Source organism: Cynara cardunculus, assembly GCF_001531365.2.
Source record: "Cynara cardunculus var. scolymus isolate 2C chromosome LG 3, CcrdV1, whole genome shotgun sequence".
Taxonomy (NCBI): domain Eukaryota; kingdom Viridiplantae; phylum Streptophyta; class Magnoliopsida; order Asterales; family Asteraceae; genus Cynara; species Cynara cardunculus.
The window spans coordinates 639,705-654,590 of record NC_037530.1 but is presented as its reverse complement, the minus strand read 5'-3'; the positions used below and the strand labels follow the sequence as shown (position 1 = coordinate 654,590).

Genomic DNA, 14,886 nt, shown 5'->3' with positions numbered 1-14,886 from the left:
TACTTATGGCGAAGGGAAATTTCTCGTTAAAGTGACACGTGGAAAAATCTTACGACAGAGTAAATGGTCCAACTGCACCCACTTGCACTTGTAATGCCGAGCTAACTCGGATGATGCTTAGGTGACTCAGTTAGGGCTTTAATGCTTGGTCGTTGAATGACTGAATCGAAAAATCGCTCCAACCAATCTATATGTACACATACATAAAACTAGAAGTCTGTGAACTCAAACCCTCGATCCTAATTCATGATTCGTTTTATTTTGAAAGAGTAATAGATTATCCGTTCGGTAAGCAGTTTTATGCAGTATTTTGCATATTAGTATAACTCAATACTTATCTCGTATTTTAACATGTTTATTAACATGTGCATACAAGTAATTCATAAGCAATTTGTCTGGTTTGCATGTATGCATATCATGCACACGTACATAAAAACCAACAAACAACTTCGATTACTTGTATTCACATGTGCATACCGTCTAGATGAATGGTTACAAGATCCTGTTACATGTGATGCCCTAAGATCCTATTAGAAGTATAAAAACCAAATATATATATATACACACACACACAAATTAACATTTTGATAAATGCGTTACTTTTGACCTTAGATCGTCATTAATGATGTCGAAGTCCAGAGGTTCCGTTTAACATCCAAACGTCATTTTTCAACAATCGTCGATGTAAATCACCTTCTAATCAATTACTTTTCAAGATTATGAAAGTGACCCATCATCAATCACCTTCTAAACTTTACGATTTCCAAATCGAGAAGGACAATTGGATCCCGCAACATGCACTCTTAACGTTTGGCTTACTTCGATAACGATTTTTTCATCTGATTATTCATGCAGGACCCCGTTTTAGCTTATCCCTGGAAAATCTAATCCAACAGTTAAAGATTCTTTACATATTTTCCCAAAAAAATTAACTTCTTCGGTTCCACCTCCTTTAAACTGTATATATGGACCCCTATGTGGTGTTTTAGTATATTTCTCGTTGTATGAACGTTTTATGCCCTCTAGATGCTCATTAATGCTATCGGTTTGTTTCCAACAATGATAAACGTGTAACCTGTTTTTATACTGTTATTTTTTTAGATAATAAGAATTTATGAGATAACTGTAATAATTAAATAATATGGTATCAGATATTATTACATTTAATTATTGAAATATTGGGAATGTTATAATATTATTGTTTTGGAAGGTTAAATTGCACTCCAATGTTGATTGTTGAGTGTTGATTTGGTGCCCTAGCCCTAGATTCATCATATATAATTTTTAGAACAAAAAACCCTAGATTTATTGCTTTATCTTCCTTCGTATATCTGGAGAAATCCTCTTTGTTATTAGTTTCTTGTAAATCTCCATAGCCAGCCAAGACCTTAACCATTTTCTTGCACTTCAATTGGTTCGTTTTTGACTCTTTTACACCCTCTCCTCTCCTCTCCTCTCCTCTTCCGCCTCCCCACCAGATATCAAAGACGCTGTGTGCGTGCGTGCGTGTGTGTGTGTGTGTTAGATAAGGAAAGAGGGATATACATCCTGGGGTTCTTGATTTGTTGCATAAACTTTGCGGATAAATTGATATCTTGAATGTTTAGAAACGGGTTCACGTTTGATCGATCGTCCGCTGATGGTGAAACCCAAGAAGGAGCGATTCTTTAAAGAGGTTTATAATGGGACTGAGATTATTCGCTTTCTCGAGGCACGTTCCTTCATCCCTCTTGCTTAATTTCATGTATGTTATTACTTCTAGGGTTATTATTGATCCGTTTTCACTTCTTTATGGCACTAGTTGGTACATGGTTCCCTATTTCTCTTTCCTTTATAGGTTCGGTGTTCTTCATTGATATTCGTAATCTAATTGACGTAATTGAGGAAATATTATGTTTTCAATTTTCATGTTGATATTCATTACTTCATGCTGCCGATTTTGGTGGATGGGGTTTACCTTCTTCCTGAAGAGTTTTAAGTGTTTATATGGATCCAGATACGCAGACAATTAGACCAACAAAAACCTTTATCCCAAACTAGTTAGAGCAGGCTGACAAATGATTATACTGATTTTATGTTCTTAGCTTGCTGTTGCATAAAATTATGCTCTTATTGCTATAGTTTTCAACTCCTTATCTAACTTACCCTTGTTCTCTAATAAGACTTTTGGTTAATTTGATGCCTACAATGCACAAACCAGCAAAGGTTCAACCATATTGTTCTAAAATAAGGAAGGGTCCAAAAGTGCCTATCTGTATTCAATGTGGAAGTATACAAGACTATGTTCTTTTGGTTTGCTTTCTAGGTCACCCAGTATTGACCTGGAGTTTCTGGATGCAAGGACTAATGAATGTTTTAGACCACTATAATCAAACCAATATCGTGAGACAACAGGATAAAGACATGCAGTTCTTTCTACTTAAAGCCCCCTGTTCACTTAGAGTGTGTTTATGTGGCAAATACGTCCTTATGAAGATTTCAGTGGGTTGTAGCCTTGTAGGGCTCCTCTTTTGCTCAGTTGAACATTTGTTTCCTAAATAATTGGCCAAAATCTAAATGTGGTCAAGGCTGATTTTTTTCAAGGACAATGTATACTTCTTTACATTGATACATGTATAGTGACCATTCCATTAAGACTAGTTAGCTAATTATGTTAATCACAAGTGTTTATGTAAGGGTTGGGCAATTGATTAATTGTGTAAATAGTTGGAGAAACAAAGTCTATCTGTGTATGCATGCATATGAGTAATTCCGAGACTGAAAATCATGCAGCTAAAAGAGGAAACCTAAAAGGGAGAAAAAAGTTACCTATGATGCCTTTTGGCAAGAAAATGAAAGAAGACTATTACAAACTGAAAATCAGAGTTGCTGGTTCACCAGTCGGGTAAGCTAAAAGAGAGTGCATATTATGTGTGTATGTCAAAGCTAAAAATCAAACCAACCAATATAAGAAAACTAGAAAGAAAAAGAGACCTGAGCTATATGTGGACAGAATCCATAAATTGATTCAATGTGCCAGACTGCCAGGAGAGATTATGTTATGTGCCAAAGCTAGAAGTCAAACCAACCAAAATGATAAAGATGAAAGTCAAATGCTCTAACAAGGTAGAGTGCTGCTACAAGTGCTACTGGGTTGATAATCTGTCATGATATAGCTGCGATAGGAAAACAAAACGATTGGAAATCAACATGTCATAAGGAGCAAGGAGGGGGAAGAAATAAGTACTGCAAAAAAATTGTTAGCAAGAAAGAATGAAAATAAAAGAAGACAACTGTTGTGTTTGATCCAGTCTGTCAGTTGTGTGCAGGGCTGCTGAAGCTGCAAAAACCTGGTAAAACTGTCATTTCCAAGGCTACTAGTCAATAGATAATGCGTGGCCAAGAAGTGAGTACAAAGAATGCTTAAAGTCAAACAAAATTACACCAAAAGGGAAGGGATGCAGTCTGAAGGTTAGGAAAAGACAACAATGTTGGGTTTTAGAACTAGGATATAGGCTAGAAACCCCAAAGAGAATACATAGGTCTTAGTGGAGGGGTATGGCATCGCTTCTCTTTTCTTTGTAGTATCAGCCTGAAAATATGAGAAGTTGAGAACTCAAAGCAAGAGGGAGAGAGGAGCAAGTTCAGGTTCTAGCAAGAAGAGCTCACTTGTTATTTGAAACTCTAAGCACAAATCAATGAACCATTGGTGATGAAGGTTCTTAAGGTCAAGAGATAAAGTTGGTTTTATGTTGCTACAAGGACCTATATAAGAAGCTTATCATAAGATAAGAAGCACAATTCCGTTTCTGTCCACTTCCATTGAGCCTATTGTTTATTTCATTTGGCTGGACTGTTTGAATACGTGTCATTTTGTTATTGATTACTCTGTAAATTCTTGCATGAGTGTCTATGTGGTTCAATAGTGTTCATGATAACATTGAGTTACCAATTTCTTATGCATAATGAACAATCGTTATATCACCTATATTTGATTCATACATGAGGTAAGGAGATGAGAAAGTATATGATTGGTTGGCCTACATGGCAATGATAGAGAATTATTGGTAATTTGGTATACTTTGACAAATGACGTGCCTATAAGGGTATGGTGTGAAGCCTTTGGAGATGACAAGTTGATCTGACCCTTCTACATGCATGTGTATGAAGTATGAACCATGTAGTGCTGTTTCAACACTAATATCTTATGACACATCCTCCTATTGGCTATTCCGTTGTGTTAATGATTATCTTTTGGTATTGATATTTTCAAGGCATTCTTGCATAAAAATATTCCTATCTTTTGTGGATAGTTACTGAGCATTGTTGCTCACTTCTTACATTTCCCCCACCCAGGTTTTGAGGCAGGAACCTTTACTGAAAAGCGGTAGTGGATATAGATTTTAAAATTCTTATGTATTAGTCACAAGGTTGTAAACTTGTAATTCCTTGAGGATTTGTAGTGAATATTATGAATGTAATGCATATGCAATGATGCTTTATTATGCTTTTGCAAGTTATTTATTTCGGTATTAGGTAAGACTGACGCCCCACTTGCCATATTGCACAACGGTTGAGGTTATGGGTGTCAGGAGTGAGGTGTGTCACAACTCAAACAACTATATCTATGCTTGAATCTTATAGCCAATTTGCACATTTTTCTATAGTTCTTTATTGTAATATTCACTTTTACCATGTTATATAACTAGCTTAATTATTGTGTTCATACTCTGACATACTTGGGGAAATGCAGTTCTATAAATAGGGTTTGTTTGTCTTTAAATGACAATATGTTTGTAGTTTGCAACAACAATTGCATCAAGGCCAGGTACTTTGGTAGTAGCTCTACTCAAATCCAATTTTCATTCTTCCTGTCATGTTAATGTGGTCTCCCCCTACATCTCTTCATGCCTTTGGGTACAATTATCCTCTTGTGCATGTATCTGTAGGTGTATACTCTAGATGGCTGGACAATTCTTCTCAATTGTTGTTTTCTCAATTTCTATGCTATCAGTGTTAACATATTCCTCTCTTGCATGTCCTCATTTGTAATCCCATGCATCCTTGTGTAGCCAAACATCCATCGCAACATCCACATTTTCTGTACTTCGTGTAGCATAGCAGTTTTGTTGCTATTCTTTAAGACGGACTCTTCAACTTGTGGTGAATATGACCAAGGCAGATAAATTTGTTCGTCAAATTAAATCCATCAAGTCATCAACCTCTAAAGGACAAAGAAAACATGTGTCTGTTCTAATTGCAATGCATGGCCTATCTAGCATGAGGCACTGAAACTTGAAATAACACAATACATGGTCTGATTTGTAACTTGATTTCTGCATTTCAAATGGATCATAACATAAGGAAATCTATTTAAAAATTAATACAAGTCCTCTATTTGCTATTTGGTTTATTTATAGTTATTTTAGAGACAATAGCATGATAATTCTTGTTTGTTGATGTTTCTGATGTCTGTGTAGGTGTTTTTCAAGTTGATAAAGGAGTTAGGAGGCCTTTCAGTAATCAAAAGCTTAATTTGAAAGCAGAGCTTGGGAAGTGTGACGTGTGTGCTGCTCCTTGCTCATCCTTTTTTGCATGTTAAGCGAGATCAAATGGAAAAAGCTGATGAGTTTTCTGATAAACTTTACAGAGAAAATACGTTAACCAACTCAGTTGATGATGTTACAACCGCTGTTAAGAACAGAAATTGTGAAAACAAACAGCATACAACTAGCAAAACGAGCAACTTGGAGGGTGTGAGTGTAAGTTATGATACTTCCTCTGAAAAAGCTGAAACTACAATTAATATGAGGAGTACGCTTGGTGAATCTGAAGCTGTGGAAGTTTATACAAAGTTATTACCTGGTGAGGATTTCAGGGTAGAACATCACTCTTTACCAAACTGTCATAGTAATAAGACTAGTCATATGAATAAGTTATTGGATCCTAGCAGTTTAGATTGTCATGGTGAACCCAACTTGTTATCTAGTTCTGTTATTCAGAATACAGTGCCTTCTACTTCTACTGACAGTTTACTTGCACAAGGTTGTGAAAAAGTTGTTCCATTACAAATTGCTTCAGCGTCTATGGATTTCAAAGATGTTGAAGGAAGTCAGTACCATTCCAGCAGGCAGAGCAAAATTTTTGATGATCCTATTAGGAGGGTTGGTCTCGGTAACCCGTTGTCTGAGCTTTCTTCCCACCACTCGGGCTTAATAAACAATCTTTCTTTAGGTAATGCTGATAATGGTGCTCAATTACAAAATCTTGGAAGTACATTCTCTGATGCATATTGTGTTAAACTTTTAGTTGCTATTTTAATGTCAAATAACTTGATAGAATCTTGCACTGTTATCCATGCAGAATTGCCTGCCCGTGCTGGCTACCGTATGGGTTGTGATGTAGAAAAATCTTCACACAGCTCTGATGAATACGAGAATAGTAAGGTCAATGTAGTCAATGAGAAGGAAATAGTGACCAGGTGCCAAAAGAAAGAAGTGGAAACTAACAGTGATGATAATCTGCCTGAAGACTCTTTAAAACCTCCAAAACAAGGTTTAGAAGAAGAGAAGGTTTCAAATGTCCCTGCTACAGTAAATGCAAAGGAAACGTCTTCGCAAAGCCATCATGCGGACGACAGCGACGAATCAGATTTTGTGGAGCATGATGTGAGTATTAACCTCATCTTTTTGTCGGTGCTAAATGTTTACGTACATGTTTTTTAACTAACTCTTGACCTGTTGTTTCTTTTGCTTCCTGGAATGTTGTTTGCTATGGTCTTTATCATTTTGTACTCTCTGCTTTGTAGCTTCACTAATTTTATGCTGTTGCTGAGTGTTCTCATTTGCTGGAAACAGGTTAAAGTTTGTGATATATGTGGAGATGCAGGGCGGGAGGATTTACTTGCTATATGTTGTAGGTGCATTGATGGTGCTGAACACACGTAAGGCTATTGCTTCCTGGTGGAGCTTTTTTTATTTATTACATGAGATATTTGATTTGTTTACTTCTTTTGTTGTCAGCTATTGCATGAAAGAAATGATAGATGAAATTCCTGAAGGTGATTGGTTATGTGAAGAATGCAAATTGGATGAGGAAAATAAAAACACAACCCGACAGAAGAATGGTACAGAGACTGGAGCTGAAAAAGATCAATTTTCTGGTCAAGCAGATACAGAGCCTGCTTCTACTTTTATCAAGCCAGACACAAAAGGTTCGTCTGTTGAAGAACCTAGGACTGGTAAAGATCATTCAGTTATGAAAGCTTCTAGCAAAAGGCGTGCAGAAGAATCAGACTCTTCTTCAGCTGTCAAAAAACAGGCTCTTGAGATGATTACAGGATCACCAAGGACATCTAGTCCAAGCAAGCTACATGCACTTACTGATAGTTCAACCAAGGATGTAGACCGTGGGAAAATAAAGTCCAGCCACCAGTTCTCTTCTGATTCTCTCTTTGGTAATGAGGCTCCAGAGGCTGCTCGTTCCCCTGCTACACGTCCCCGGTTACAATCTTTGAGAGGTGATACTCTTACACTCATAATTCATTACCACTTTTGTTTCTTCAGAAGTTTGTATGTGCTTGTCTCGTATGAATATCAAATACTGTAGTTGACACACCTGTATGTATTTCAGGCTCTTTCACCAAGTCCAATTCATTCAATATCCCAAATGCAAGGTCTAAAACTAAACTTGTAGATGAGATTGTTCTTCAAAGGCAGAAATCGACCAAAGAACGTGCTTCTCATGATACAGTAGTAGCTAGAGAGATGGGAAAATCTGTCTCATTTAGATCTACGAACTTGGGGCGTTTAGGTGCAAGCGGTTCTAAAGTTAAGATGTTATCTCCAAAATCATCTCGTGTTCAGGATCTTAAAGGTCTAAAAACCAAAAAGGAAAGGATTTTTGAAAGGAATAATTCAGTTAAATTACCATCAGTGGGTAATTTGAGTACTTCCAGTTCTGCTGCTTTGTCTCCAAAAGTGGATAAATTACTAGTATCTCGTGGTGAAGCTACTCCAGTTTCTTCAGCATGTAATTCTGAAGTAAAGCCTTTGAAGGGCGATAATAAGATGATGGCGGGATTAAAATCAACCAATCGTTCTGTCACGGGTGCAGAAGTTCCTGTTTCTTTGGGTATGATCTTTCTTCCTTTCAACATGACATTGCAAGTTATGTAAATTTTTTTCTGGGATTTGTTGCTTGCACAATATTTCTATGCCGCTTCATGTATTTTCATGATCATCTGTATTAGGTCCAGTAAACAAGCAGCTGCCATCCTCCCCCCCAGGGGTTGGAACTGCAACATCTAGTGGAATTATCAGTTCTATTGAACAAAAGTCTGTTGTGTTGAAGGATGACAATTCATCAAAACTGGCTATATCTAGGGAATCATCAAGTCTTGCCGATGGAATCAAGGAAACTACTACTCCTAGTCACCTTGGACCGGGTTTAATCCCTGGCATGCCTGCTGTTTCTGGCCTGAACCATAAACATGTTGCTAATTCTGCACAACTTCACACAGCTGATAGACCTGCGCCATTGGGTCTTAATGCATCAGCTACGAGAAGTTCAAAAGAGGTGAAAAACAGAGATAACAAGTTAAAGGCCGCAATTGAAGCAGCATTGCTTAAAAAACCCGGAATATATAGAAAGAATAAAGTTTCTGATCAATCTGATGAACCATCTGTCTCAAGCATGAATAATGAAGTAGCGTTTGTTGATCGTGTACCACATTCAAGGAATGCGGGGAATTTGACTTCTGCTGAGGTGCTAACTGACCGGCAGGGACAAGTTTCACGGAGTTCTAATCCCGACCATTGTAAACACTCAAATGGTAACAATTTTAAGCAATCTATGATACCTCCTGGTGAGTATCACTTCCATATTTGATGATTGTTGTTTGTTGGTTCTTTTTTGAAGGAAAACATTTCACAAGTGAACTATCTAGCTATGATGCTGTAGCATTGTCATCTCTTTCGAAGGTTCCGGCAATTCCTGATCATGAATATATCTGGCAGTATGGTTTCTTCTTGTATTTAATACTTCCTTTTTCCATCTCTGTCTTCCTTTTTTTTAGGGACTCAGTAGACATTGTTATAGAAAGTATTTTAGATTCTTGAGAATGTTGTCCTCTACTTATCCTTTGCATCTTACATGCAGAGGAAGTTTTGAGATCAGTAGAAGTGGTAAAACAGCTGAATTTTGGGATGGGTTACAAGCACATTTGTCAACTTCTGCATCACCTAGAGTCTTTGAAGCTGTAAACAACCTTCCCCACAAAATTCTTCTAAATGGTGTATCTCGCATTAGTGCTTGGCCAGCACAATTTGAAAATAATGGTGCGAAGGAGGACAATATTGCACTCTATTTTTTTGCTAAAGATGTTGAGAGGTAACTATCACTCCTATCCTTCATTTGTTTCTTTTATCATCCAACTCGTCCCCTCTTCTTTATGAATTATGCTAAATGACCTTCCTCTTTACTATGACACAGCTATGAGAAGAGCTACCAAGTTTTGTTGGATGATATGATTAGGGGTGATTTAGCTCTTATCGGAAGTATCAATGGGGTTGAACTCCTGATATTCCCATCGAATCAGCTTCCAGAGAAATCCCATCGTAAGGACACCTTTTGAAGAAATACTTTTGCACAGATATACATTATTTTACATGCATACATTCACAGATATAAACATGCATACATACACACATACACATAGATGGAGGTGTCTATGTCGTATTTAGAACCATGCATATTTACATATGCAAGTCTTTGTTGTAAATACTGTACATACATAAGTGTGGAATGGATTGCCAAAGGGAAACCCTGTACACATTATGTACAATGAAAAAGAATATGTAAAAGAAGCATGAGTGTAAGACTTCATGCAAACACAAATTCTAGCTGACGATTGCTGTAACCAATGCTACAGCAGTGAGTTCGCATCTTTAAAATGTGAACTTCTAGAAGTGAGTTAGTATGGTCATATAAAAGGGTATATAGAACCATGCATGTGTTAGTGCATGATATGCCATGCATGTTTACATATGTAAGTCTCTGTTGTAACTAGTATACATACATAAATGTGAAATTGGGTTGCCAAAGGGAGAACCCTGTACACACATTATATACATTGAAACAGAAAATGGTAGGAAAGAACCCGTGCTGGAAGTTATGAAGATAAAATTGAAACTGAACTGCTATTTACAAATAACTGAGGTGCCAAATCCCCTAACAGAATCCACAAGTACTGTTGAAAAAAATTGGACATGTTTCGCAAACAAAATCTTAACAGGCTTGGAGGAGGAGGCGGCTTTTGTGTGACCCACCGACTCTTTTACTTCTTGAGTTTGTTGAAAGATTCTTAGCAATCGTAAAGGGCGTTAGTGGTTTAAACCTAACGTTCTTGTATAATACAAACTTTAACCCTTAAGCATGTTCAAGGTTCTTAATTTTTGACTTGTTGGTACATGCTGCATATTATGCTGTCTAATACAGTGATACTGACAGGTCTAGCCTCTCTATACGTAATCATAATTTTCTCGCGGTTTTAGCCATGTCAAATGCACCTTACTTACTGTAAACCAAGGTTTGCAGTATAATGTTCACAGGAAGTATCTTAATGATGAAGTGTATGTCCGGTGCCATCTTCAAATAGGCATCTCTCTTATGCTGTGTTCTCGAAACCTTTTTTATGAAGGAAAGGAAAAGAAAGGGAGGGAAACGGGAGGAAAGTTAAAAAATCTCGTGTTCTTGAAACTTTTTTAGGGGAGAAAGGAAAGGAAAGGGAAGGAAAATAATGATAAGTTTCCTTCCAAATTTCCTCCCAAATGTGGGAGGAAAGAGAAGAAAAGGAAAGAAATTAGAACCCTTTAAATAAATTATGAAATTACAAAACTACACAATTTTTCATTATAAAGGATAAATTTTTAAAGGGTATATTTGGAAAAATTACGTCTTTCCTTTCCTTTCTCTCATGTTTAAGAACATGACTTTTTCCTTTCCTTCCTTTTCCTTACCTTTCAAGAACACAAATAAAAAGAATTCTCTTCTTTTCCTTTCCTTTTCTCTTCAAATTTGAGAACACAGCATTAATCAAATTGCCATTGTTACCCCCCATAAAAGCTGACAAGTGAAATGTCACCAGTACCCAGGATCTCCTTTACCTGTATCTTTGCACCTTTGAGCTGTGCTGATCTCTGTCTATTGTACATATTAGGACTAAGAAGCAGCTTTGCTCTAGCAAGGGAGCAAAAGCATTTTACATGGTTAGAACTTAAAGACTATTACCTTCTGATAATAGAGGAGCGACCATACTCTTATGCATGCATTCATAATGTGTTTCCAATTGGATTAGCTTAAATTTGTTAATTTTCAAGGTTAATGAATTATGCTGAATAGCACCTTGAAAGTGTGATCTAAGATTTAATATCCCTTATTTACAGGTTGGAATATGTTGTTCTTCCTTTGGGGTGTGCTCAGAGGAAAGAAGAAGAATTCGTTGCATCAAGTTCCTGATGATCCTGAAAAAAATTGTATTCCCCAAGTCGCTTCCTCCATCTCAACTGATAAAATGTCATCGGTTGAGGATGTGTGTTCACTTGGATCTATAGATAAGGTATTATTCTTTTCTTTAACATGTAAGTAGGGTATTAGATCTAAATACGATAAAGCTAGCATCATGGTACATGAGAAGGTGCTTTTATAGATATCATCTTTTGCATATTACAAGGCTAATTATTCACAACTTATATTGAGCATCAGTTGTAATAAGATAAAGAATCAGTAGGAGGTAGACTATTTTATTGTGGGACTAAGGCTTTGTTTTAAAAAACCTCTAAATGGGTTCCTAGACAGGGGCTCTGACTGATTTCAGTAATATGTGTCTGATAATAAAAAATATACCCTATGATCCATCCAAGCATTGCAATCGAATTTAGCTACTCTCACTGGAAAAAAAAAACTATTCTATCCTCTCTAAGCTCTTATCTCTTGTAAAAAAACCGTTCCTTGTCTCCAGTAAACCCTCAATGTCCCAAATACCAGTGTACCCCCCGTCATCTCTCTTTTCCCGAGTTCACCCTCGTCGTTAAATAGAAACCTGGAATCTTTCGACGAGTTTACTCCCATATCGAAGTCCAAAAAAACCTTGAAATCTTCCTCTTTGTCGATTGCATACAGAAATTGAAATCCTTCTTGTCCCAAATCATAGTAGATTGCAATGGTTATTGTTTGGTTTTTGTTATTTGCAGGAGTAGAGAGTGTCAAATGGTAATTAGGGTTTTTAATTTTTTACTTCAAAATTTGTCTTTAATGTAATATATTTATCTAGACAAAATAAAGTTAAATAACTTATAAACTAAAACTAATATTACTAATGTATAAATTGGTAATCAGAGGGTAAATTGGTATTGTTTTTGGTCATTCAGTTCTATTTAGAACACTTATTAAGCAGTTATTTTACATTCACCGCTTAATCCAGACAAAGTTTAATCATAAAATTTGTCAAACAGCCACTAAATGCGAATGTTTCACGTTTAACTCTTTGTTTACGTTCTGAATATGCTCTATGTTTTGGCTTCAGTTCTCTTATCATGTTCATTTTACCAAACTCTTATTTCAAGATAAATTATATCCCATTGATGGAACCTCTTTTATCTACAGGAACACGTTGATTCTGAGTCCATGGGCAATTTGAAGTTGCCAACCTCTTCACTAGAAAGGGCAATTGATATTGTTAATGTAGTTCCAGTCAGCAGTGGTGAGATTGTTTCTCTCAAACCCGTCACAGATGGAAATATATCAGTGGTGACCAAGAATGACAGCCAAGATACTGTCAACAGAAGTCCTGAAATCGATCAAAAACCAATTTTGACAGAAGTTCCAACTGAGGAGCTAAACCGTCTGCAAGTTGAACCCAGAAAGCGTGCGTTTGTTGACCTTACAGAAGATGATGACACAAATCCGATAAACATGTGGCATGATGCAAATGTTAGCAAGAAGCAAAAGCGCGATGATTTATATGGGCAGATTAGTTTGAATATAGATTGTGGAACGAAGGAGAATAGTAATGGTGAAAGGTACTTCTTTCCGGTAGATCCAAGATGTGAGGTGAAGGATTCAGGGAGTCTTATTCCGTTCATAGGTCCATCTTTTCCGGTGAGAGTGAGGACACCAAATCTGAATCTTGCTTTAGGAGCGGAGATGGATGACGAGGAGATACCATCATCATCGTCGGGCTTAGTTGGAGGGTCGGAGCAGAGACTGATGACGAAAAAGGAAGAAGAGGAGGATGTGTTGTCTTCTCTATCGCTGTCTCTTTCGTTTTCAGGAGGAAACAAGGATGAAGAAGATAAACGGAATTCTTCTTCGATGCTTCTGTTTAGAGATAAGTAGGGATGATGATATATTATATATATATATATATATATAGATTTAATACAGGGATTGTGAATAATGGTTTTCATGGCCATGCTGAAGAAGGTATGTTATAGTTGCTTGTTTTGGTATTGTGGTGTTACTTACATGTTCAATTTCATCTTTTAGCAGAGGCAGAAGCTTAAAAAAATGGTAGATTTGAGGGGTGTTTTTAAAGATTATATGTTGTAGTTGATCCATCTTATGAATCAATGTCTTTGGAGTTATTTGCAAAAATGAGTTGCTTTTTAAAATCATTTTTAAATTTTAAAAATGGGTTTTATTTTCAAAAACAAAAAACATATGATGATAAAAAAAAAACACATCCGATCATCCATTGGTTGTTACTGTTGGTTTTCCATTGGATCGGATTGGATTCCTTCAATCTTCTGATCTAATACTCAACTAATTAATCCACCATTTTGACCAATTATTCACATGTTTTATGAAGTTATTAAAAAACAATGTATATAAATATCAACTAAAAAACAATATCGTAAAATGTTAATAATTATATATATCTATTGGATATTAGTTGGGATGATCATTGGATTGGATTGGTTCGGTTTTACTGGAAGTTGGACTGCCATCCAAGAACCGACCGATCCGATTTGGATGTTGAAATTTTGGATCCAATCTGATCCAATAACAATTGGATATCCGATTATGGTCGGTCAGTTCTAATTGGATCGTCGGTTTAAATTAAATCAAAAGACTTTCTGCACACCTTAACTCATTACCCACTTGAAACTTTGTTTATTCATATCGATTTTTTTTTCTTTATAAATGTCAAGTTTTTTTGAAAGTTTTAAAGTGAACACGATACCTTATTGAATGTACAATATTGTTTATGATAAATTTCATGTATTTTCAAAGGCTTTTTCTTATTTATGTGGTTATCTACACATCTTGTATTTATTTGTATAAATACAGATATAATTTCATGCTTTTCTAACTTCTTTTTACAACTTATTTTAGGACAAGTATTTAATTAAAAAACATATATAGTTAAAAAGGGTTTTCTCAACGTTAAAATTGTGAATTTTCTTACCTTTTTTCTAGACACTCCATAGATAAAATTTTTGGCTCCACCACTCAGTACAGGGGTTGGGAGAAACTTTCTATTCACCCTCCAGCTTGTATGAATAGTATGTGAGTGATGAAGGGTATGAAATATAAGTGGTTTGAACGAGAATAATGTATGAGCCGTAAAATGACATGTGAATGTGCGCATAAAAATAACACCACCTCATATAAGACACGTCCTTGTTCGATCCTAACCCATACTAGTGTCAAACCACTAAGTGAACCAACAAATACTCCTCTACATTGATGTCTTTGAAGGCGAACTCGATAGAGAATCGATAATCAACTTTTTACCCGAACACCTTATATATGTATATATGTTAGATGATTATACTCTCGGGGAGTAGCGTTTTGACAAACTATCTTTTGGTGGGAATACAAAAATAAGAAGGTATTTTAGATGGA

General features: G+C 36.2%; 1 protein-coding gene across 5 annotated transcripts; it reads left to right on the top strand.

Moving 5' to 3' along the window:
• The first annotated feature begins 1,285 nt into the window (after positions 1 to 1,285).
• Positions 1,286 to 13,628, top strand: LOC112509282. Of its 5 annotated transcripts, XM_025114155.1 has the most exons (14): positions 1,718 to 4,578; positions 5,460 to 5,542; positions 5,630 to 5,844; positions 6,025 to 6,213; positions 6,343 to 6,647; positions 6,837 to 6,922; positions 7,002 to 7,498; positions 7,612 to 8,112; positions 8,231 to 8,812; positions 8,899 to 9,010; positions 9,139 to 9,369; positions 9,472 to 9,596; positions 11,424 to 11,596; positions 12,643 to 13,628. In XM_025114155.1, exons 3-14 carry the CDS (start codon positions 5,787 to 5,789, stop codon positions 13,372 to 13,374), a joined length of 3,591 nt encoding a protein of 1,196 aa, XP_024969923.1. In that variant the 5' UTR covers positions 1,718 to 4,578; positions 5,460 to 5,542; positions 5,630 to 5,786; the 3' UTR covers positions 13,375 to 13,628. The 5 variants fall into 5 exon arrangements, with proteins under 5 accessions (XP_024969921.1, XP_024969922.1, XP_024969919.1 ...); XM_025114153.1 differs by lacking the exon at positions 1,718 to 4,578 and adding an exon at positions 1,286 to 1,711 and having other exon boundaries at positions 5,630 to 6,213; positions 8,237 to 8,812; XM_025114154.1 differs by lacking the exon at positions 1,718 to 4,578 and adding an exon at positions 1,286 to 1,711 and having other exon boundaries at positions 5,630 to 6,213; positions 8,899 to 8,995.
• Positions 13,629 to 14,886: the final 1,258 nt, after the last annotated feature.

Bases quoted from the DNA above. Each gene is read 5' to 3' on its own strand.
- LOC112509282 (XM_025114151.1), top strand. From the start codon at position 5,787: ATGAGGAGTACGCTTGGTGAATCTGAAGCTGTGGAAGTTTATACAAAG. The intron at 6,923-7,001 runs GTAAGGCTATTG...TTTTGTTGTCAG, and splicing joins ATTGATGGTGCTGAACACAC to CTATTGCATGAAAGAAATGA. The intron at 9,011-9,138 runs GTATTTAATACT...TCTTACATGCAG, and splicing joins TGGCAGTATGGTTTCTTCTT to AGGAAGTTTTGAGATCAGTA.